We start from the raw sequence: 26,565 nt of genomic DNA on the forward strand, positions 1-26,565 counted from the left end.
TAAGTGACATAAGGGGGACAGGTCGGTGTTACCGAAACATCACACCACACACAACGATCATATGTCCCACTTTGTGTCAGACGTGACCTGACAGACGTGTCCCCCACATGTGCAAAATAATTAGCTCTCTACCTGCAGAACATGTCTAATCTCCAGAGTCTGCGCACACTGCTGCTGGCCGCACCTGACTGAGGATGTGTTTCTCTTACTTGGCATCACATTTACTTTTGTTTTCGGGATGTTGAATATGGTATTTTTTATTAAAGTCTATACAAAACACTATGTTTTCTGTCTGGGCAGTGTTAAGGTAGGTGGTAAACTTTAGGTCAATCATGGATTTAAATAGGTAGAAAGAACAAAACCACTTGAGATATTACAGTGACAGACATCACTGTTGATAGGAAACAATAGTGTTATAATAACTATATAAAAAGTGTAATGCGACACATAGCGCTGCCTATCTTGGCTCATCTTTAACCTCCCTGGCGCTGAATGCAGCATTTTCAATTAAAGTCAATCTGAAACATCTTTGAAAACTTCTATACTGAGAAACTTCCCAATTAAACAGAATTTTTAAAAGACAAATATGCAGGACAGAACTTTGTTTAACCTATCTGGTCGACTGTAAAAAGTTCTGGGTAATAAAGAATTGTTGTCTTCCGTATTGAATTCCAACACAAAAAATCTAAGCAACTTCTAAAAAAAATGTACTTTGATAAGTCAAAATATTCAAACTACATTTACATTTAGAGTACAGCTCTATTCTACAAGTTCTTCACATAACACGCAAGCAGTTGACCTGGCAACCACGTCCTGCATCTCCGCCTTCACACGGCTGTGTCATTACAATCAGTGCATTCTCTTCACACGGATCAACAATCCGGCATGTGATGCATTGTTTCCTGTAATTGCGGTGCTTTCTAAACACTTTTAAAAGTAACACCATACAGTATATGCCACTGTGATGTGAGTCGAACTCTCTACGGTGTAAAAACAGCCAGCTAGGCGAAATGCAATAATTGGCTCAAAACACAGGAAGGGGTCCCGGTGTAGGGTCAGAGCCCACCAGCACCACAGGGGTTGCGGGGGGTTCGTAAACAAGTGGTGGAAAGTTATTAAATTTGATGGACGATTGGACGAAATGCTTTCGTAATTTCATAAAGGTGGTTCACAGATGGATTGTTATAGTGTATTAAGAATTGAAATACGGTCAATTTTGACTTCACATAGAATTTTAGCCTCACTCTTATTATAACAAGAGAAGGAAATTTGATTGGGGAAGTTTTATGCATGCATGCTCACTAGTCTCTCTTGTAACAAAAGAGCTGAACTGAGCATCTTCTCACAGAATCAGTTTCACAATCCTGTAAATCTAAACCTCAGAAATGACTCACTCAGTTCAGTGCTATAGTCTGCCATAATGCAGTTCCTGCAAAACCTCTTATGAGTCTCATTCAAAACAAGGCAAAAACTGTTGTGTCATGCAGTTTTGCAGCGTTGTAACTAAGGTAAACGTACCGAGAGAGTTCCCAGAGCTGGCGAGCCAGGGTCACCCTGCAAGAGAGACAGACAAATTTAGCAGATATTAGAAGACAAATGATAGAGGGTAAAAGATGACAAAACTTCACATTTTGGTTTAACTGTTCCTTTAAGAATAATGCAGCGAGACATCTGAAACATTCACTCTGGAGCAAAAGAGCTCACATCCTCAGAAATATACAATAGAAGGTAACAAAACCAGACATCGAAAAAACTACAGCAGGCCTGCTTTTATATACAAGGACAAATGAGATTGCCTAAAGAAGATAAAACACACTTAGGCCGTGTTCACACTTGACTTCTTTGAAGCTGCAAGCGTTTGTTTTACATTATAATCCTATAGAACAAATTGTGTTTTCCAAAAAAGTCACAAGCTTTTTTTTAAATGCCACCTCACCACATGAATCCTGTGTACTGAGCTGCCTTTATGCACAAATGCTGCCAGCTTTTCTTTTTGCTAAAAAAGCGTGTTTGTCAACCTTTTCTTGTCAAAAAAGACGTCAAGTGTGTTCATGGCCTTAAAGTGATATTTCACACAAAAACATCATTTACTCAACCTCTTGTCATATCAAACCTTCAAGATATTTTGAAGATAGTTGCTAACCGAATAGCACTGGCCCCCATTAACATCTACTGTATGAACACAAAACCAATGCAAGTAAATGGGGGCCAGTTAACATTCTTCAAAATATCGTCTTTTGTTTTCTGCAGAGAAAAAACTCCTACAGGTTTTAAATGACATTTACATGAGAAGTAAGGGATGACAGAATTTTCATTTTTGGGTGAACTATCCCTTCAAGTGAAATATGATGTTGACAAAAGATGTTGGAGCAGTAGCATGAGTAATGTCATACTGTATGCCGAAGAAGGTTTATAATAGACCGAGTGACGATGACTCATACACCGTATCTGAGCATACGTTCTCCTAAAATTCAAGCTTCAGAAATACGACATCGACGTCAGTCAAAATCTAGACAAAAACATGCAAAGCCTTCCACAAATTGAATCTAAATCCACAAGAACATTAAACTTCGCCGAAACTTAAAGAAGTGAACTTCTCATGCTCGCAGATATCGAGAGTGGTTGTACGTTTGAAGAGAATGACGTGTCTTTCCGACTGTAGGGTTTAATTCCAACTACAGTCTTTTCTCCCATCCGCCCACCTTCTCTCTGACTGGGAGATGAGATAAAAACAGAAGAAACCGGTTATTATCTGCTCCAACACAGAGGAGCTCATTAGAACTTCAAGGCTTGAAAACACAGCATTGACAATTACACATGAGCACGGGCAAACAAAGGAACCCAAATAAGAGAGAGAACTGTAAAAGTCATGGGGTAATATGGCTGCTAATTAGAGAATAACATTTGATCTATTGTTTGAAAAAGCGGTCCCGCTGTGGACTGCGTGCGTGCATGAGCGTGTCTGTGGGAGCCTGGGAATCAGATATCAGAGCAGAAAGCTCTATTCTACGTGCTGTTTCACTGCGGTCACATCTTTCCTGGTGTGAATCTCATATCGGTTGAGCTTAAACATGTGGAAGGCAGTGTTATGGATTCAATACAACTTAAAGTAACAGCTCATCCAAAAGTGGAAGTTCTTTCCCAATTTACACATCTTCATGTCATTCCAAATCTGTTTGACTTTCTTTCTTCTCCAGAACAAGAAAGAAGATATTTTGAGGAACACTGGTAACCAAACATCACTGGCCCCCATTGAATTCCATTGTATGGACGCAAGCCACAGAGACAACTCAACACGTCTTGAGTGTTTGACAGAACAAAGAAACTCAAACAGATGTGAAATGACAAGAGAGTGAGTGAATGATGACGAATTGTTAGTGTTGATCAGAAAGTTGTGTTTTCAGAAAGGCACCTTCAATGGAAGTCTATGCAAAGCATTGCGCCCCAGTTGAAAACATTAAAACTGCAATCCATTAAAAATTTACAAAAATCTGTTTTTGAGCAGTAACATTAATGTGACAAAGGAAAAGTTTAGCTGTAAATGATAATTCTGTCATCCTTTATTCACCCTCTAGTTGTTTCAAATCTTTTTTCTGATGAACACAGAGAAAGATATTTGGATGAATGCTCGTAACCAAACAATTCTTGGCCACCGTTGACTATCAGAGTATGAAAATTTGCCGTATAAATTTATTTTTTCTGTTGAACACAAAATAAGTGGTTTTGAAGAATATAGGACAGCAAACAGTTATTGAGCACATTTGGCTATATTGTCATTTGTCCTACTAGGGTGGTCAATGGTGGCCAAGATCTGTTTGGTTACAAGCATTCTTCCAAATATCTTTCTCTGTGTTCATCAGAAAAAAGATATTGATACAGATTTGGAACAACTCAAGAGTGACAAAATTTGGATGAAATGTCCCTTTAATGAATCCAAAGCTTTTTAAATTGGACAGATACATTCCGAAGTCTTAAACTTCCACTAAAAGTGCATTAGTTTTAAGATACTTTTCCTGTTCATTTTTCCAAACTGAAGGACAGATCGAAATTCATATGTTATGTAATGTACAACCTGCCACTGAAGCTGTCAATAAAGCTTACTCTACAACATTCCCTGTATATAAATATTCAATCCAAGCACCGGTACATTTTCTTATTTTCTTGTCCTCATGCATTATGGTTTTCCCTGCCACATATACATGTCAGATGGTTCATTTGACATGCTATAATAAAACTGGCTTTCCATCTCACAAATTCCAGCAGCATTCCACATGTCTGATTTACTGAGCTACGTGCTACATTTCCTGCTCAGCACGAGCAATATAACCAACAAGATCAATGATTCAATACAGACGTATTTCTTTGTCCAATCAGTGGTCATGCTTCTTTGAGGTTTTTAGTAAATCAAGCCTGTTGTATGAGAATCTATAAATAAACCTCTTTCATTCTGAATGAGATGAGCGATTCAGACAGTTAGTGACAAAGCCTGTCTTGGGTTTGATGAAATATGGCACTGCATTACAATATATGAGAAATGAAAGAACACAGTATGCTGTGAAAACGTATGTCTGTTTTTGGACTGTGCACAGAGCTGAAATGCATGACTAGTTTCTCCCCATTTATCAATATTGTGCTTTAACTGAATGTTAAAATGAAAATATAATACATAGGCTACCGGTCAAAACTTTGGGATCACATGACAAAAATGTTTCTCTTCCTCTTAAAAAATCTTTTAGTCTGAAGGTGAATGTTTCAATGCTTGAAATTATTTGTATGGAAAAAAATATAATTGTGCAAACATATTCATTTCTTTATAAAAAAAACATCGTTTGAAATGGACTACTTGGAGAAAATAATGAATAAAAAGCAGCCAATAAGGGTACAGCATTAATGGAAATTCCTTCAATACTGTTTAAAAAGCATCCCAGGATGAGACATCAAAAAGCTGGCTTGGCTAAAATGCCAAGAGAACGATTTTGCAAATTCTAGTCAAAGGGTGACTAATTTAAATATGCTAAAATAGAACGTAGAGTTTGTTTATTTTGAATGCTTTTAGTCACAACATGATTCCCAAAGTTACAACTGTATTATTGCATGGTTTTGAGAAGTTTACCAATGTATTATTCGAAAATGTGAAAAAAATAAAGAATTAGTGAGTGATCTTTAACTTTTGACGGGTAGTGTAAAGCCTATATATATAACTTAAATATAAAACATATATAAAATATTGTTTTTATAGTATTCATTAGTGTTATCAATTTTAAAATAAATGTTTGGGTAAATATAATATGTGGCGTGTATATTTATATGTACATAAATATATATGTGTATGTCTATTAATAAGAAAAATGAGAAGTATATATTTATTTTACACACAAATATATAGATATGTATGTAAAATTGTTATATACCCACATATAAATATAGACTGTTTCAGCGGAAAAAACAAAAACAAGTTAAGTGGACTAAATTTAACTTCCGGTAGACTTCCACAAAAAACAATAACTGTTTATATATATATATATAGTTATATTTTATATAATTACTGAATATAATTGATATACAATAAAATATTACTATAAATTCATGTTATTGTAAATTAAATACAAAATAAACTATATTACAACCAAACACAGACCGATTCAAACAGTCTATATTATATAAAAACCAATATTTATTTCGGAATCGATTAATAACGATTAATCGATTTGACAAAACTAGTTTTCTATCTTAATATATGCGTGTGGTCTTCAATGCACATATAAAACACACTCTAAACAACACATTCGCTGAAAAACAACCCTAAGATCATAGACAGACAGCCTGGGACAGTGAAGCAGTGTGTATAGATGCTTTTTACATTAAATCAAACGTGTTGGAAGACTTACTTTATCACCTTTAAGACCAGTGGGGCCTTCAGGTCCAGGATCTCCTTTCAAACCCTGAGGAGACACAAGAGACAGCGACTGGTTTAATCACAGGGTCAAATTCCCAGCAGCATCCAGACAAGACAACTTGGTGTACAATCCTTCCAGCGAGGGGACGATGTATCAGTTTGTCTTCCCCCTAGTTATGAATTCAGCAGGGAAGCACTTGAGCAATCTTTTAGTAAAAATCATGCTGTATGTCTGGAGAGCGTGCAGTGAAGCGCTGCAGCTTATCTCTGCCAGCGAGTATCTGAGGGAGTTGAGGTGGCCTCGTTTAAATGACAAATCTCTTCTCTTTCCTTCTGCACTTTTCTTAGTGAAAGATTAGCGGAAATTGCTCGATGTGAGCCGTGCGTTCTTAGCCTGCCACCCACCAATTAAACAAACAAAATAAGATTGAACTCGTGACAAGAAACCATTTCTGATGATCGGATTGATTTGACACGCAGCCTATGTGGGCACACAACCTATACGGTTAAAAAAGAGGTATAAGAAAATAAATCTTCAATTTTCAGATTTTGAAAGACTTCAAGAACTTTTTTTCTTCATTATTTGGCCATTTTTAAATGCAAGTACATTTGAGCTTTATAATGAGATAAATTGATATGTTGGCACGATTAAAATTTTGTCTACAAAAGTAATTTCAATCATTTAAGCGTTTACCTTGAGATGAAAGATTTTTAAGATTATTAGAAACGATTCAGTCAATCGTTTCCAAACGTATAACCTGTACTACTGTATAGATATGTATACCATATATACACTATTCAGATATATAGACAGATAGTATCAGACCAAAACCATGAGAAGGTAAAATTTAAAGAGTTTGGTTCCAACAGGAGATAACTCAGTTTAGAAAAAAAGATCTAAAATCATCAATCAAAAGTTATCATGTTTTTATTGTGTTTTATTGTGCTTAAATCAAAACAAACCAACTGCAGTTTGATGGATATTAATTGGAATGCACAATAAAAAAACATGACTTCTGAACATTTTTAAATCTCATTTTGGAACCAAACTCTTCATATATTTTAGCATAATATCACAAATATTTCTGTTCAACTAAAACTCAAAATGAACAATAAAACCCAAAATAAGAATTTATATATGCTTTGCACCAAAGTCTGTACGAAAAACATAAGATATTATTGCATAATAATTCAAATGTCAATATAATATCATTCTATCGAGGCTCTACTGATTTCCAAGAATACTGTGAAAATAAATAAATAAAAATAAACAAATGTCAATTTGTATGTTTCATAATAATATAAAACTTGCGTATAACAGTCTATTATTAAAATCATATTTAAAATCACAAAGATGCAACCCGCCAGACTCGCTTGCGGCACTTAAGTGGCCCAGTTGAGGAAAAGGTTGGAAATCACGGCTAAATGCACACCCACACCCACGCAAGCCCTCCGGCTGAAGCCAGGATTAGCATTCCCATCACCTTCCTGCCAGGTCTTTTTGAGAGGGAATCTGATTGGAGATAAGGCAAAACCAGAGGCAAAGTCAAAACTCTCAGTGCTAAAAGCAGGAGAGAGAGGATAGTTTAAAAAAGAGAAATAAAAAAGGTGATAGAGGGAAAAGCGGCAGAGCGGAGGGGCTGATAAATGAGGCCTGACAGGTATCGACAGGCTAAATTTACAGCGGCTCTTGTTAGTGACACATCAAGACCAGCAGCTATAGGGAGAAAGAATTGTGAAATAAGTCAGGGGATACTTAGGTCGGAGGAGCCGCCGGCCCTCCAAACACAACCATTTGTCTTAGTTAAGCCTTCGAGTGAGACTATTAATACTGAATTATATTAGGCCCAGATGAGCGGCTCGCCTCTTTTTTAATCTTGTCTCCTAGTTTCACAGCTAGAGATGTGACTAATAAACTCTTATGATGGCGAGACTGGTCATGACGGTCGAGCGAAAGCTCGCCGTGTCCCCTGGCAAAACATAAGCAAGAACCGTAATCTAGTGCCAGGCTCCATAAAAGAAGATCAATACTAATAAGATGCTTGAATGTGACTCATCTCTCAGATCAGCCGTCCTGCTATGAGACTCAACAGTTGGGTTTGAAATATCCTCTTTCGAATGACATTTATCTTACTAATCTAACACATTTTAAGAAGTCTTATTAGAGGAAAGTTCAGCCAAAACTTATGGCACTATGTACAAGCTCTCGTTGAATTGTTTTTCACATCGCAAACACACTGGGAACACAAAAGTTGAAATGCTGGAATAATCGTTTTGCCAATAAATTGACCGTTCACAGTACATTATATTCCAAGTGCATTGAAAAAGTAACACACAACAGACGGTTTCAAAGTGACAACATAAACAAACATTACTGCGCATTCGCCCTTAACTTTTGCTACACAATCAATAGAGTGCCTGTAGATTATTTCTGATAACAAGCAAAAGAAACCAAGAAGAAGTGTTGATGACACATGATGTTTTCTTTATGTTGTTGCCGCAAAACCGTCTATATACCACCATGCAATCATTTTAACATTCTACTTCTGATGTCACTTTTGCCATGCTGGGATGCTCAAACAGATAATGTTTTAAAAGCCACAGAACTACAACTGACTATGAATAATTTTTTATTTCACTTCCTTTACTAGACACAAAAATAATGAAAAATAAATACAATCATTTTATATGACTGAGTTTTGGTTAGTGCGTTATGAGGTCACAGCGTTATGGTGATGTTTTGCACATTTATAGTTATTGCGTACAGTGGTTGTTTCACTTTTAAAAACTGTATGCAGCCTGAATTTACATTCTCAATTATTCATTTACCAGATGGTTTTATCGAAAGAAACTTACAAACATCAAAAGCAGTTTGTCATGGCAACCAAAGACAAGTTGTGCACACTGCCAACTTTATACTATGAACAACAAAACAATAGTACCCAAGCTGGCACAGAAGTGAAATACACCGGCTTCAAAAGCCTAAATCCAGCAAGCCATTATTTCTGGAAATGCCTATCTTTCCTGGCCCAATCTCTGACTTCGAGGTTTAAGAGACAGATGTAACTAAGATTTAGCACTTGAACTTGATCAGCATCGTGGATCTGTGAAAATGCAGGTGGAAGAGAAGCTCACATTGGGACGGTGTCATGGAGGTTAGCCCGAGGTTGCTTTTAAATGATGTATGTTCTGAGGGCTCTTTGGAGAGCGCCCCGCTCTGCTTTTGGCACAATCTAATGACACCTTCAGGGAACCGAGCTCACCTTTCTTTGTAGTCCAACCTCCCCGAGAGCAACCCCAGTTAAGAAAAGCTGCCTCCCCTCCTGTTCAAAGGGACTTGTATTGAGCTCCGGGCCTACAGACTGTTCTGACCCCAGGAGTGAGGCGGGAGAGACGGAGCACATAGTTAGCCTCTGCTCGCTCTGGGCATTGTGGCACGAGAGGAGAGGTGGATGATGAGTAAGAATCAGGGCCGCGTCCCTTTCTTGTTCTACCTTTCACTCCGGCGAGAGGTCAGAATACCGCAGGGATCTATGCTCACTCGCCTGATAATTATGTAGCGCAGAGCGTGTCCTGGATGCGGCGGGGCCAGGTCACAAGTTCACAACACAATCTGGCTTCTTCCCAGTATGGAGCCCAGTTACACACAAACACACACAGATGTGCAAAGAGGCGTATAGACATATTACAAACACACATTACAGACAGTCAAAAAACACAACCCTTCTGTTGTGGACTCATCTGAGACTGATAGGTTGGTGTGTTTAGCACAATCTCTGCATGGGATGCATGGATTTATACCCCAGACTCAACGAAGTCAACCACTATTGGATCATGAATAAGTTATATCCTTCGGCAAAGAAGCAGTAGTGCTTCGAAAGGGAGGGGCAAGCGACGGAGTAAGCAGTTGGTTGCAATTCGTAACCTCACCTCTACATCCTGCTAAAATTTAGACACTGGACTTTTAAAAATTCGTTCCCTTTAACGTAAACATCTACAGCAGCACTCTCAACAACAGTTTTTCCACTTTTTAATGAGGATATCATTTAAATTCCCATCAGGATGAGCACGTTGTGTCTCTGAGGTGTACATGTTTTCAGTAGAGAGAACTGTTGATATGCTGAATGGCAGGCCTTCAAAGACCTTTGGAACAAGATCCAGTAGAGTAACAGAGATATCTCGCAAGCTGGCCCACAAATGCCAAGGGGGTTACGCCAGGAAATGCTTTTTATGAGTTTCCATTTGCTCAGCGATTCAATGCCACAAACCTTTGAAGCAGCACAGCACAGAATGATGCATTCTGAAACATTCTGAAAAACATCACAAAAGAAAAAAACATGCCGAAACGCTCCGACACTAACAAAAGCAATCCAAACAGGCATTAATGGCCTTATGAAAAATAACCATTACTATATTTTAACTGGAGGTAAACTGCCGCAACCAGTTTTATTACAAATATCTGATTTAAAATTTCATAAATTGTAAACGATAAATTTCAGGTTACTGTGGTATTTCTGCAAATAATTAAAAGTACATTTTTATAAGCAATTTCTCATATAAAAACGGTTTTCTCCACCAATTAAGCAATCCACAAATGTTTTGCATCCATTTGAAGCATACAAAATCTATCTATATCAACGCTAAACGTACCCTGTCATGTTCTAGAAGATACTGTTACTCTACCAGGCCATGTTATGCTCAACGCCATGTAAGTCTCTCAGCGGTCTCATGTCAGACTAACGATACACGCCGTCATCCACATTCCATTCCCCCATCTCATGTAACCCCGGTGGGCCTCAGATATTAGCTATTGACTTGGAAAGATTTAAATTAGCAAGCCATTAGAATGCATTGATTTCTGTAAATGATAGCAAATGTCTTGAGGTACTGCGGTTCAATCGGGTTTCTTACTTCTCTCTCGGGTGATCCCACAGGACCGGGTTCTCCATCAGCTTCCTTTTCACACTGACAACCATACTGTAGTAAAAATACACAGCATGAGACCACACACATCATCATAACACATACATGGGATTGGGGAACATTAACAAATTAGGTTCACATGTCTCAAATTCAGGAGTTAGTCAATTTTAGCATCAAATACAGATAGGCAAAGGATGGACCAAGGATAAACAAGTATCTAAATGCAAAATACCAAACAACAAAATCAGTGCACGAGCACCCCAGCCCATTGTAATACTGTAGTCAAAATACAAATCAAGACTAAAATTTATCTGTGATTTCCAAGGACTTTGTTGCCATAGAACGATGCCTAGAAACTTTCTGACTTCTCAACATATTATATGTGATTGCCCTTGACCCTATTAATAAATTTAATATGTATATATATATATATGAGGAACCTTTAAAAAATGCCTCCATTATACTTACAAAATCAGGCTGCTCTGACATTTCTATTCAAGCAGAGCCTTTTAAACAGACAGTAACTCAAAAGTCTTGACCGCTGTTTTCTACAATGCATCTGTCAATCACGTTCATGAAATGGCCATTCATTGCTTAAAGGATTTCATTTTTCCCAAGGAAATGTCAAAGTAATCTTTGTGCTCCGTATCTGATGTTGCACCCTCACATTCTTAACCAAATGCAAATCTCGCACAGACGTAATGTTAATACCATTACAAACATGCCTGTCTTCGCTAAAACGGCTTGTACACTATGTCAAACACATACACGAGCTTTGAAGAGGTGATACATATCCTATATTCAGATATGAATCATATACAAATACTTTAACATTGAAAACACAATAAATAATTTATAGAATCATTTGAATTGTAAATAAAAAAATATTGAATGCAAAACTGAACCTCCATATAACTTTGAATGGCCAAACATTCAGAAATAAACCATTAAATAACTTTTTTTCACGAAAAAAATGTAAGACATGCTACTATCCAGAAAAATCATCTAGCCAATCTAAATATCCCCAAAATAATTTTATTTTGTCATATCCAATCAAGTTTAAATATTTACTTCTAGTAAAAAGTATGTACGTAGCAAAAATGGCACAATGAATAAATTGTTTGACTCATTGATTATTCCTTGGGAATTTCCATCACCAAAGAAGTAAAGTGTTTTGGTGACCATTAAAGTCTCTACATAACATCTGAGGTGGAAAAACGTGGAAGGGCCCCCTAAAGTAAGCAACACACTTTCATCACATGAGGATGTAAACCAGACCAGAAAAACTGTTAAAACATGATCTAAAACATGTTTTTGTAAAGAAAAAAAAACATTCCTTACAAAACATTCTAGTGTGACGACTTCCCTTAAAAACCAACCATGCTAAACATGAGGAAACTCAAAGTTTGCTCCATACAAAGAACTCGGATGTCTTCCCTTCAACCCCATAATTCTTCCAGAGTAACTGCAGTCTGGTGAAAGAGTTCATTTTCATATCACTGTCTGATATATCGATCTGATCTTGGTGTTTTTCTGGCACTTTGATGGCCACTTGCATGACATGGGAGGCCGAACACTCCAAACACCCCCCCAAAAGTATGGCCAAATCTGTCAGGAGCGCCATAAAGCTGTCTGTCACTGCTGCAATATAATCAAGGATGGGGCACTGTACCCTTGGCAATGTCTCTGGGTGGAGAAAACACAGGCAGTCTCCAAAATAACAGATGACAAGCGCTTGAAGTTCTGTGTCTGATCCGTTATGAAAACTATTTCAAAGTTGTCCAAAAAGATGAAAGTATTATGCAAGCAATATGCTTTTCGTCCTATATTCCTCTCTCGTATGGAAATTAAACTATGCCTTGACACAAAAACTACATGAAAATGCCATGACAAACAAAAATATAGTAAAAAAGTACTAAGGTACAAAGAAGATTGTTTTTCAATGAATTGATTAAAAAATAATAAGATTTAGTTTCATGTGTTCTAATTTCAAAAGACAAAAAAAAGAATTTAAAGACTTCGCCCTTGTAAACAAACTTTTTATAATGATGAAACAAAGACAGAATCTTCTTTATGATGTAGCATAATTAAAATATAATCATAGACTTTAGTCTTGGCATGATGCAACAGACTTTTTGTGAGTGTGTCTGTTATGACAATACACTAGTGACTAGTTTAATGAGCACAAATCTAAACAAAACCGTTTCTTTAAACTATTGCTCCATTCTCATTTAAAAGCAGAATTACTAATTCACAATTGTTTCTCTTAGAGATAAATAAGATTAAATGGAGAGTGTTCCTGTAATGCAATGCAAGTTGCTTTACATAAAAGTAAAAGTAGAGATTTCTTCCCTGTCCCACGCTTCTCATTTATATTTCCTTAATAAAGATCTCAGCAATTTCATTCATAAGATGTTCCAATGATATCACAGGCATGGCTTGAATAAAAAAAATCAATACGTCAAAAGACCAAATCAAAGCACTGCCAATCGCATTACTCGTACTCTCACTGTGTCAACAGTTCCACTGGCAACATTACCATTGAAATAAATGTTCCTCCATCTATGAAGGTCAAATATGCTTCACGTTCTAACAGGTGAGATAGACAGCTGCATGCTGGATCTCAACAGACACTAATGTGTGACAGTGGTGTGAATGTCTGAAACTATGTGCACCTTGCTGAGCATGAGATTCTACTAGATGTCACGACAACTCTCACTTACGTTTGATTCATATGAGATTCAGTCCAAGAGATTTGGTTTCGGAAACGCCATGAAACAAAGTATGCTCAACGCCTATGAAAATATCCCGATCTTTACAAGGTTTGGAAAAATTCACAACTGAAGAATACCGACTCCCTTTTAGTTCATGAGTCGAACTGGTCTTGGCTAGGGTTGCATGATATTTAAGGAAACTCGAATATGCTATAATAAGCTAAATTATGCGATATGCATTATTATGCGATATGATCACGCTCGTAGTTTCTAAAACATATACTAATTATATCAAAATATCAACCAATTGAAAATTATATAACAAACATATTTTGCATTCATGGTAAGTTTTAGTAGTTGCAACACTCTCAAAAAGGATTTGTTAAATGTTTTATTTACGTATTTATAACAAAATATCAGCACTAAAGGCTATTCAATGATAAACTAAGTTATACTATCACCGCTTAATACAATAATACCAACTTTACAAACAAAGATAGGATGTGTTATCACATTTCGTGAGGTAAATAAATAAACAAAGTAAAAAGTAACACAAAATATGTTGTACTTTACTAGACACCACTAACACAACAGTTTTTAAAGTGTCGCCATTGCAATATTCACATTTGTGATATTTTGATAATTGCAATATTGAAAAAAGCTCTATTCATTACAAGAAATTTACAAAGAAATTTAACACAACATATTTGGTTCTGCTGCAAAAGCAACTATTTGCAATTAATTGTACTTGAAAATATTTATGATAATTTATTCCCAGAACGCTCTGTTTCTCAATGCTGCCTGCATCCAAAATTATTCCAATACATGCACTGAACTGGCAATTAAAAGCCATTCTTATTCAATCCTGAATGACTCACAACCTCGATTCTTTACTGTAAGCCACCCTGTGTATAAGTGTTTACTGAAACACTTTAATTGAATCTCATTACTGAACAATGGCCTGTTTTAGTGCTTCAACATGGACTCATAATTACAGTTCACTCTCTACACTACACAAAGTGCATCTCCACGGGTGAACGAAACTGAATCTCTCTATGCCCCTCTCTCTCTATCTCTCTCTCTCTCTAGTTGTGTGCTCATTGGCCTGATCACAGTTAGATAATTATGAACTGGACATTCTTAATCACAGCATGTTAAAGTGCCCATCTGTCTACAGTGATTTACATGGCCATGAATATGAATACAGCTGATTGGCAATATAAAATCCGGACACCGGAGAGTACCGGAGAGTACCACTGGTATCCTAGATACTGTGTGTGAGTTTGTCTATGCAAATATGCATGTGTTTGTTTGTTTGTATGAATGTGCAGTTGTGTATTAAGATAACACTGCAATAAGAGAAGCATAAAAGAAAAGACTGTTTGATTTGAGAACTACGCCAGCACAAATAAGAAACGGCGTTGTGCAGGCAAATCAAACATTAATAGAATGAAATAGAAATCTGAATGGGAATTTTCAGTGTGTTGAGGTGATAAACTGAGGCCATTTACCTTCTCACCTGCAATGATCTGTGATCCAGACAATGTAGGTTAACCATGAAACTAGTTGTGAAAGGAATATCAGTTTTACAAATCAACAAAACGTATTTGTACTGATCCTCTCTAGATCCTTCAACTTTCATTTTCTAGTAGCTACGGTAGGGCAGTTCTCCGGTGGGCTTTCTTGTATGGCCACCAGGAAATAATTCCCTCCAATCAAAGCCTTTCATTCCGCCTTGCAAGTCTCAGATTAAGAGTCCAGAAGTGAACAGCTCGCACCTGTATAAAGCTTGTGGAAGTAAAGAAACCAGAGGCTTTATCCCATATGGTCTGCCACCATCTAATCCCACCTCACTGGAAGGAATCCCATCGCTGTAATCTGATTTGAGCACTCTCGATGCACCCCAGGATAAAATAAACCTTTCTAGCAGATTATACATCGCTGATGGAGCTCCACTGCCTGAGAAAAAAAAATACTCCTCAGGTGTGGAAGGCCATTCTGATGCCTGTGGTTTTTTAAATCAATCTCAAAGACTCCATGCGCTGTCAAGAGGGGAAATTGGCTGCGTTTGTTCAAAGCACTCATCTGGTGAACTTTGATTGCTACAATAATGATGTCAGCTTCTACACAATGTCAACAAGCTTTCTTACAATGCGCACTCACGAGACACGTTAAAGAACATTAAAGAACATTTTAAGCACTCATGTAAAGGACTTTCCACTACACACCACACAACAAATGTCTCACTATGCTACATGAAAAACCATGTGTGTATGACATTAAAGCCACAGTGAAATCAAATTGATTTTTTTTCTTTTTAATAAAAATAAATTAGCAGTAAAGGCGCAGTTTTTTGATTTACAGCGGCCACTAGCGTTGTATTATAGAGTTGCATGGAATCGCTCAGTCCAAACACGACGGTGGCCACCATAGTACAAAAAGATGTCGTTCTAATGATGACGCAGGGAAGAGATCATGCGGGCATTAGAAAGACTGTAGAAAGTGATGTCTTAATTATTAAATAAAAGGTCTGTGGATTTTAAGTATAAAAAGAAGGATTAAAGTCAGGATTTTCAGATTTTAATTGAAGATTATGAGAGAACATGAATTTTAAAAAGAAAATAACCCACATTGATAAGCTATACTATTCTATATTTTACTAGAAATGCTGCAATATTTCATGAAAAAGAAGGATTGTCATTTTTAATCTCACTGGGACTTAAATACTAGACTTGTCCCAAACGGCTTCCAGTAAAAATGCACAGGAAAAGAATAACACATTTGCTTAAAGTCAGCGTGAAACGGAATTTGCGATTGACTTCTTTCCCGCATCGTGGCATTTATCCGAGTGAAACGGTTTATGAAAATATATTTTTTAGGGCGGAGCTTTATTTTGCCCTTCCCTTCTTGATTGGTTTGTTTGTTCAGTGACTGACACAGGGCCTGGAGGGGTGGGCAAAAATGTTTTCTTGATTTAAGCACGAAACTAAGAATAGAGGTTCACATTCTTAAAACAAAATAGGCCTACTTGTATGAAGATATTTTTGCAATTGCAAACTTGCTTTTAAAGTTTTCATGATGTTTGGACTCTTCTTTAAATTATTTAGTATAATTTTAAATGAACAAAAAATAAGACTGACTGAATTATATTTTTGGAGCCATTAGAAATGGTTCCTATTAAATTAAATTGAGGTTAATGGGCTAGTTTTCCACATTGTAATATCTGCAAAAGAAATAAACTATTCAGCCATTATTCATATTTTCACGTATTTACATTTCCTGTCGACTGCACTCTTAAAGGATAATTAATCTTTATAAAACAATAAAGATATTAGAAAGCTTCAACACTTCAACTTTGATATGTTCCAGTTATATATTACATATACACACTGTTAAGAGTAGACATGTGAACATGCTAAATCTGCAAATTGCAATAAAAATGTTGAAATATTATAAGAATCTTACACGTTTCAAAGATGACTGAGATTTAAATAATCCTACTGGGTGATACAGTTCACATGGGTTGAACTCCTAAAGCTGTTCCAAGATTTTTACAACATCTGCAGAGATACATCAGGCTGCATTTACCACCTGTCACATTTTTCAATGACACTGCCCAGAATGTTTTTCTGCATTTTTCCTTATCCTCCAAAGATGAGTTCACGATGTCCTGCTTGTTACTCTAACACCTCATTTACACCAGATGACAGCAGAAATCTCATTATTACCAACAAAGCCATCTGAACATCCGATGCTATTGATGACATGCTGAAGATTTACTCCAGGCACTTCATATGACCGGTTCATTTCACTTACAAATGTAATCTCTTCACTATCTTTCCATTCAAATCAAATGCACATGATGTGATGAAATATGAACAATTTCATTCACACTTTTATATTCTGGATTTCAGTTCAAATGAAACATGTGGATACATACCTATTCACCCCATTTTACGGTTGAACTCATCAATAATGATTTGAACTCACAGCTGATTGGATCACGATTTTAACAAGTCACTCACATATGCATCCAAACCAGACAAAGGATTTAAGCGGACCCATTTAATGTCCGTGAAGGAACTAAAGTGAAACTCAGTCTAATGATTTTTCAAGCTCACTAAGAAGCGTGGCATCTATCTTACAACAAGAGACTGTTGACAAGTCTCCGTTAACATACTCGCACCCGTGTCATAGTGCTCAAAACTTCTCTTCTGGTGAAAAGGGCTGTACACGCCCCCGAAGAGAATACAGCAGATGGCCATGTTTGTAGACAATCCCATATTGACACATTAAGCGGGATTTTAAGGTCCAGTGTTGTGAACTCTCATTGCAGCATTACAGCTGTTCTGGGCTTTTTCCAACACGCTGGCCAACAGCTGCAGAACTGGATAATATTACTCGATAATTGGTAGGTTACAAGCTCAAGACCCATTTTAACTTTGTCTGACACGCCTGAGAACATTAGAGTCGAGGTTAATAGAGTAAAACTACCGCAGTTGATTAGCCCACGGCAGTTGGGATATCCAGCGGGTGTTATGTATGTGTAATACTGCATTTTAAAATGAAAATCTATTAAAACGATGCAGCGCTTTACCTTCTGATTCCATATTGATGCGCTAAAGAGTTTTGAGACAAGAAATGACACAAAGAACAATACAGTATTTTGTTATTAACCTATCAATCAAATGACACACCTACTGTCAATTTCATCTAAAAACAACCTTGAAACTCCATTGATTTAATTCAATGTACAAAGCATAATGTTGAATGTGCTTTAATGAATTGCAAGGCTATGAAAACAACTACTCCAAAGCTCATAAATAATTCAGGTGTGCAGGTGGCCCCTAGATTCACGTTTGCTGCCTAAAATCACTTATGTTGCTTGGTTCTAGCTCAATATTGCAATAAAGAGAGAGAGCTCTTAGAGAAGCAGTGCGGCTAGATAGTACATCTCCATAACAACAAAACCAACTCAAGTAATTGCATTTCTTATTGCGTGTGCATTGACCAGTATAAAGTTTCAGAAATGCCATTCCACTCCGGACAAAATACCTCACACGGTTAATTCCACAGCATTCAATCCATGAAACAAGATCGAGACCGGCAATTTTGAGTGCTGGGTACAAACCCTATTGAGAGACACATTTTAAGTGATCCACAAGGAAAGTTCTCATGCAGGTCACCGCAATTAACCTTTGGGTGACACTCTGTAAGCTTAATAGCTCTGAACGCTGTAATGTTCCATGCTATCTTGCAAACTGGCACAGTTTAATACTCTGTTCTCTATCACGGGTTAAGAGGGGACCGTGTTCACAGTCAGAGACTATGACATTCTCTTTGTGCCTCAAACAGATATAATTCACATTGCTAATGCTTCTATTAAACGTCTGAACAGCGTGTCTGTGTTTTGTTAATGTGGTTCTAAGGCTGTTGGTTAGTAAAGCAGGCTTTTTGGCTGGTTTATACAAGGGCTGTCAATCCAATATGTTTCAATTTAGAACAATTTATTACATTTAGAAATAAAATGTTGACCAAATAAGGCATTTAATCATCCCCCTGACTCGTGCGTATACTTAATAAGGGATTTCCTGTCATGATTCTGCTTCATCATTTAACGTCTTTCTTCGTCTTGTGGCAGAATCATGGCAGGATTCTCTGTTTAATGGGGAGAGAGGCAGTTTGTTTCTTTCACCATGATTCACAACAATTTCTCAACCATCTCAGAGCAATTCAGCCAAGGCTAAACTTAAAAACAAGGTTTTACTACAGCACAAGATGATGAGGTTAAAATGTTTAACACGTTGGTCAAAGATGTCAATCTGCATGTGTATACAGACCAACTATTTAAAAATAGCTCAGGAATAATGCAATACACAAGATTCTGACACTTTGATTGTAAATTGGATACCTGGGGGTTTGGTATTGGGTCTCTGGTATAGTTTGGGCCTTGGATTTATACTTTTTATAGACTAAAGATTTTTACCAATACAGTCCAATATTTTTGTAGCGTTTTTGTGTTTTCAGCGCTCATTTGAAAATAAAATCGGTCCGGGTTTGATTGTCTGCATTTTTCGCATCCATAGCAAGCATTTTGAGAGGCGTTTTGACAATTCAAAGACACTTTACAAACAAGCGATAAATACAAAAAAACATTTTCGGACTGTATGTACAGAGACCTTTAGTAATCCCCAAAAGTGATAAACATTGGGCATACACCAAAAACCTTACATTTTTACAATGCTAAAGTAAAGATAAGCTATAAAAACTTAATGGTCAGTCATTAAGTGCAAATAAAATGCAGACCACACGTCATAAAGCAGAAAGCAGCTATACATGATGCACTACAACACAGCAATTCAATACAGAGACAATATTACCAGGCAATTCAACCGTACAACACAAATACAGCCGATTTAGTAAGTAAACAAGTTTTGCAGTCTATAAATATCAGTTTTTATTTCACCCTTTCCCATTCACAGTGCAGCAGTAAATCAGGCCTGTCAGCTCATACATATGCACGCTCTCACCAGCATTCCCTGTTGCCATAACTTTGCATTTACGTAAAAAACATGCCTTAGATGGTGTGTCATTGACAAATTACATCACCAACACAAAGGTTGAAATGGTGTTCGGTAACCAGCTTCCCTGCCTGGGATATTTTCTATGTGGAGGCAATAACAGAACAGACTCAAGGGGAGATAGTGAAATAACCGCCAGCCATAAAACGCATGTGCTTCTTTTCTACGTAATGTGTTTTCAGTGCCAGAGAAACATTCTCACGTCAAAGAAATGTGAGTCACATTCTTCCCTCAATGCTGGAGATGAGCCTCCCTGCTGACACTCGCCAACCAGTAAACACAACCACAGAAACACCGGGCGCAGATTCTCATGAGTTTCTGGATCATGAGTTAAAGAATATGCTTATGCATATATACAGGATATTTAATTATGCACACTGTTAGAAAAATTTCATGGCATAGTCCATGTGAGTTATAGCTTTAAATGTCCAGTCTATGAATTTTAGCAGCATCTAGCGGTGAGGTTGCAAATTGCAACCAACAGCGCACTCCAGCCCTCCCTTTCTAAGAACTACGATGGTTGACACAGAACTAAGACGTTGTCACGCTTGTTTGCCAAAGGAGATAAAGTATTTACGAAACACGCTCTGTAGAGCCGTTTGTCCGTTTCGCGCTAACGTAGAAACAACATGGCGAAATCCATCTTAAGGGACCCGCAGTGTATGTAGATAGAAATAGCTCATTCTAAGGTAATAAAAACATAACGTTTTATTATGTAAGGTATATACACCTCTCAAGACAAAGTTATGCATATTATATTGCATTTCGGTTAATAGATACTCTAAAAAATTACACACTGGACTATTAGGAGCAACAATATGCCAGTACCTAAAAAATGTCTTTTAGCAGATATAAGCATTTGATTTATAGTCTCTCTCTTTTGTAATTAATAGATAATGATGATTCAACTTGTTTGAAGGAGGAAATACAACTTTTTGTCCAATAAAATGCTCTTAGCACCTTTGCTTCTTGGCTATGCTACTGGCTAAACCAAAGGTCACAGCCTTTAATATATTCCACAATATTTGCCCGACACAAGTCTTCAACCTCTTAACACCTGAAATAAAAAAATATTTGCCCAAATATCATGTCTTCAAAGAAAAATTATATAATTTTTTTAGCAAAAGCTTGTTAGTCACGTCTGATAATCCTGTATTAAATGAGATTAAGGCCTATGACTGGCTTAGTAATACAAAATAACTGCTAATTATCTTCTTAACATCATTTTTTTCGTTTTCCTACCCTCAGAAACCTCTTACAACTAGAACAAGCGCTAAACTAGACGTCCAACCAAACGTGGCCAGACCATTGACACTGACCGTTGATTAATGTGCACCCTGCTGTCACAAAACAACCGTCAGAAGACAAATGTGCAAGAATGTTTGATTCTAAAACAGGACAATGGACTAAGAAATGCACCGTGATGACCTATTGACTTCAAACTACTGTGAATGGAGATTCGGGTCTCCGCCCTGCATTGAAACTGATCCTAGAATATCCCGTGGGATTGTACACTTTACCACTGGAGCTATGGAGAATTCAAACACTGACAACTTGAGAATCCAAGCATGCACCTCCAGTGATCCTGCAAAAACACAATAACCCGCAATGCCACTAGACGCTGAATTAGCCAATTATCTCCCTGTCTTTCTGCAACAATAACGTAGCCAAAACACCAAAACAATGATTGTATCAACCACAGAGTCACACAGAAAACAATACATTTCCCTTTCACCTCTGGCCTCGTCTAAACCTCTGATAAAATTGAATGTTGTTTGGTTAAAGCTACTTGGATTGTATCAGCGAATTCAATATGTTTTTGGCACAAAATGTCATGATCTTGTTAAATGAAGAAACAGCATCATGTTTGAGTTCAAAACCATTCAAGACACATTCAGATATTGAAGTCATTTTCAGAGGTTTCAACTACTGGACGGAGTAAAACAATCTACAGCAGGTTCTACAGATACTGCCCAAGACCAATTCAACTTTATCAGTTAAATTTGAATGGTAGTCAAATGTGCCCTAGAAGCGTTTGCTTTCCTAAATTCTTCAAAATATCTAATTTTGTGAAAAAATGACACAATATTTTTTCCTACTATGGTATGCAACGATATCCCAGACATGTCAGCTGATAACATTTTTCCAAATATCTTTTGGCTCATCAGAACAAAAAAATGTATACATTTATTTTTTCATGATGACAGAAATGTTATTTTTGGTTGGAGTATCCCTTTAATTTCATACAACTGCATGGTGCTAAAATCATCAGTGTCATGTGTTTGTGAAAAACATTTTTAGCAAAATGAATAAATGTAAGCAAATGGCTGCAACATTATTTAAAACCAACAAAATACTTAACAGCAAGCTGAGCACACATCTGTCTGATCTGTTTCCTATAGACCGTCTGCCACAAAAGACGCAACACAGATAGATGTTGTGAACACCTTTAACTCCCGCTGGATTTGAAAATAAATTCGATGTCACTTCTTGGCAAAGGCCGCACTAATTGCGTGAATGTGAGGCAAGAGGAAATTTCCTTGGAAGTTGGTCCTAGAGGAATGTGATTCATTGAAAAAGGCATTCAGAACGTCCCACTCCATACCGAACACGTGGTGCTGTCAAGAAACGTCTCTATTCCGAAACACAACAAACCAATTAGGCTAATGACCTGAAAGACCATTTGTCCTTAACAAACATATCTTCAGCTGTTCATTCACACGAATTCCAATCATTCTTGCTGCGGAACCAGTCTCTTGTCACGAGGAAAGACACACCACTATCTACTGCACACACTTCACAAAGAAAAATCCTTTAAATCACTTCTTAATATGTTAGGATAACAGCATTATAACTTCTGAGGCAACACATGTGATGAAATAAAGTCTGGCGCAAATTTTGTAGTGGGGAAAATCTTATCGATATTAAACGATTGTTTAGATTTTTTAGAAACACGTATTTTGGCAACCTTATAAAGAAGAGATTTACTGCACAAGCACTCCCTTCCATCCTGTCATTTCAATGAAAAATCTATAAAATACAACTGAAACGAGAACGAAGCAATTTTGTGTTATTAAAAAAGAAATCAATCTGAGATGTTGTTAAAAACCATTATTTACCGTAACTCCTTTTCCTCCTTTAAGTCCAAAATGTCCCATACCTAGTAGTCCATGACTCCCCTTTTAAATTAAAGCAGAACACAAGTCAAATTACTCAACGTCGATATGCTAAAACAGCTTTCTGCATCAGGTCTTGACAACTGTGATCTAAATTCAAAGAAGGGTCCCAGCCTGAACTCTCTTTGTTCTTCTGAATATCATCCGCTGATGAAGTGCAAGTCTCTGCCCAAACACGCTTTTATTTGCGCGAAATTGCCGCTAATAAGCTTTTATTTCTGCTTCTGGCTGTCGTCCAGGTATATGGACTGGCATAGATGTGCTTTAATTGACCATTCATTTTGCATGCAGCATTAGCTCAGAATGCACAATGGAGTGATAAGTCACTCATTTAAAAAACGCTTTCAAGGTTTTACTTTACTTTTAGAGCAGGGCAGTGGCATCGGTCTGTAGGCTGCTGGGCCGGCAGAGACAGCATTCGGTGGAAGTATCCGGTGATCAGTGGGGCCGCTGTGGGTTTGTGGGTTATTATGGGTTCACACTGGTCAAATTGAAAAACAAAACACATTGTTAAATCATTCAGGAGCAGGCTGGGATAATCAATTGTCCCAGTTGAGTTGCACTCTGAGGAAGATGGGATTTGTGAGGATTTTATACATTTGCATGCATGCATACAGTGTTCATGTAATTTCTTGTAAACTGCATAACATTGGCTGGCAAGACATCATTTATATTCTCCTCATTAACCTGCTTGGCCACTTGGACCGTTGGCTTCCATAAGGAAAAAGTTAAGGAAATATTACCCCCGATGCTGAGAGTGGGGGGATTAGCATATCACTAAAGGGCATGTTCCAATTACAGCAGTGAGCAGGGATGTGGATTTTCTCTAATCCAATCGCTTACGACAGGATGTTGCCTTTAATTAATCAGAAATTATTGACCGGAGCAGGTCGAGCTAAAAGGACATCCTCAAGGGCTTTACCTACTGTAGAAACCATCCACTAAGAACAATGCATGGAAATCACTGTGGCTCACATCCAAAACCCACGTAGGCGGCATTTTAAGACATCAAAGACATAGAATGCATAATTATATTTGTGCCTTTTAAGATAGCTTCTTGTGGTCAAGAGCACTGCATGTGTACTTCTCAAAGAAGCCAATCCCATAATGCATTACGACAGCTCAGTGGAAAAATCCGCCTGACATGGCTGACCATTCAAAAGATATAAATATAATTCATTCGATTTATAAGAAAATCGAAGATTAAAATGAATCCAATCCAAATTAAAATAGACTATGTAATGCAGGCAGCTTACTAGGTTTTGGAACAGAGCCTTTAAAAACTAAATTAATCCTGCATTTAAAGAAATTATGTCTTTTAAATATTTATCAGAGATATATTATAAATATATATTTATTCTTAGAGATGTTAACATGGAATTGGAGTGATGCAGTGTGAAGAAGCCATTACATTTACTTTAATAAATATGTGTAAAATTATGGGTTGCTTGTATACATTTACAATTAGAAAGAATCATTTGGTTTGTATCCTTATGTTGCTGCCCCATCAAACACCACAAACATCTTACCGTCACTTCAGGAGAATCGCAACACCTGTCCAGTTCGGCTATTCTAGCATCACAAAGCATCAAAATCTCTTGAAGTTCAATCTGTGAAAGTAATGACATTTGTGGGAAATAAAACAGATATAGTGAGGGCCCAAACAACTGAAGATTCGAAACCTTTAGTATTTCTTATGTTTTCTGAATGACTCACATCCACTGGCAGTACATTATCCACACGCGTGGTGATAAAGATGCGCCCGCTCAGGTTCAGTCCCGCCCTTTCTGCGGTCACCTGACGCTCTATGAGTTTACAGTCCAGGTAAACGGACACGGCGTTGCTCTCCACAGATACACCCAGCTTGTGAAACTGCCGGTCGAAAAGGGCTTGAAGGTCTCTGTTTTTGAACACATACAGGAGACTGTTCTTCAGAATTCCTTGAGCTAAAAACTCCACAGATTTTTTGGCTCCATCCACTATTAATGACACCTAAAAGAAAGAGAGAAGTTAGAAATTAGAAGTTAAATTTACGTGATTGGAATAGAGAAAGTGTAAGAACTTTCTTTAACCTAACTTAAAATTCATTTTTATTCATAAATTTTAGGGTAAGGTTAGGGGTAGGTGATATAGTGATGTCATGGCGTCAAAATGTCATGGACGTCAAAATGATATAGTAATTTTGTATAAATATAATGTTTTACACTCTGTTATTGTTGCATTATGTTTAATGCACAACAATACTAAGGTACAAATAGCATAACATTATCTGCCACTATTTATAGGTAAACAGCATCTACTTAATTAAATTAAAATACAGCTATTTTCGTTTTGTGTAAATAGCATATCGCTATGAAATGCTGCTATTTTTCACTTAGTGTAAACAGAACCTACTGTTATTTATAATTAGTGTAAATAGCATCATCTATCGCTATATACACTTAGAGCAAATAGCCGCTGCCTTACAATAAACGCTGAAATATTCCATAAAAAAATAGGCATTAATAATAAATAAAGAATAATAGTATAGTGATTTTGATGGATTTAATGCCCTACAGCATAAACATGTTTTACAGTGCAAACAAGAATACTTTCATACCTGTGAGTCCCCGTTTTTATCAAACACCTGCACGACAAACCAGCGATCTCTCTTCATATTTTTCCGGAGCCGGAAGGTGGCGATGATTGAGTATTCATGAGAAAGTCCATTTGGGAACACATGTCTATATAAGAAACATACAAACAGCGCCATTCAGTGTTTTATGAAGCTTTCAAAATCTGTAAATTTAATGGACATTGAGTGCCTGTACATGCACAAAATAAATGGATATCGATCAAAATTCATCTAAAAAACATACCTGTTTTCACATGTTTACATGCATAGAAGAAAAAAATATTTAAAAAAAATTCTGTGCATGGAGTCAGTGAGTACAACACGGGGTTTGAAAACAACTGAATTACTGACATTACTGACTCAGTGAAACATATAGCAATGTCAGAACTCTTACTGTTTACTCGCAAACTACTTTAGTTAATTGTTTAAAAAACAATTTTATTCAAGAAAAACAATATGCTAAATCAACAGGACAGTACCGGGAAGTCAATCTCAAGACTGAACTATATTCAGCAGTTCATAGCTGATAAAAGTAAAGCTAAGTGTTAATCTTATTGCTAGCACTAACCTGTGTGTTGTTAGTTTCAGTAACTGATTCTACCATATAGTGTGAACTCCATGAAATATTACAAATTACATTTCTCTAAACTTAAGGATTCAG

General features: G+C 37.0%; 1 protein-coding gene across 3 annotated transcripts in view; it reads right to left on the minus strand.

Moving 5' to 3' along the window:
* Nucleotides 1–26,565, minus strand: part of LOC130432065 (collagen alpha-1(XIX) chain) — a 123,250-nt gene that overhangs the window by 88,627 nt on the left and 8,058 nt on the right. For all 3 annotated transcript variants that reach the window (XM_056761298.1, XM_056761297.1, XM_056761296.1), the window contains exons 5-10: nucleotides 25,890–26,013; nucleotides 25,007–25,282; nucleotides 24,820–24,900; nucleotides 23,652–23,771; nucleotides 5,889–5,942; nucleotides 1,519–1,554 (exon numbers count right to left, since the gene is read on the minus strand). In XM_056761298.1, coding sequence (XP_056617276.1) covers nucleotides 1,519–1,554; nucleotides 5,889–5,942; nucleotides 23,652–23,771; nucleotides 24,820–24,900; nucleotides 25,007–25,282; nucleotides 25,890–26,013 — 691 coding nt within the window. The remainder of the gene's footprint in view (nucleotides 1–1,518; nucleotides 1,555–5,888; nucleotides 5,943–23,651; nucleotides 23,772–24,819; nucleotides 24,901–25,006; nucleotides 25,283–25,889; nucleotides 26,014–26,565) is intronic.

Source organism: Triplophysa dalaica, chromosome 11, assembly GCF_015846415.1.
Source record: "Triplophysa dalaica isolate WHDGS20190420 chromosome 11, ASM1584641v1, whole genome shotgun sequence".
In the NCBI taxonomy this organism is placed as follows: domain Eukaryota; kingdom Metazoa; phylum Chordata; class Actinopteri; order Cypriniformes; family Nemacheilidae; genus Triplophysa; species Triplophysa dalaica.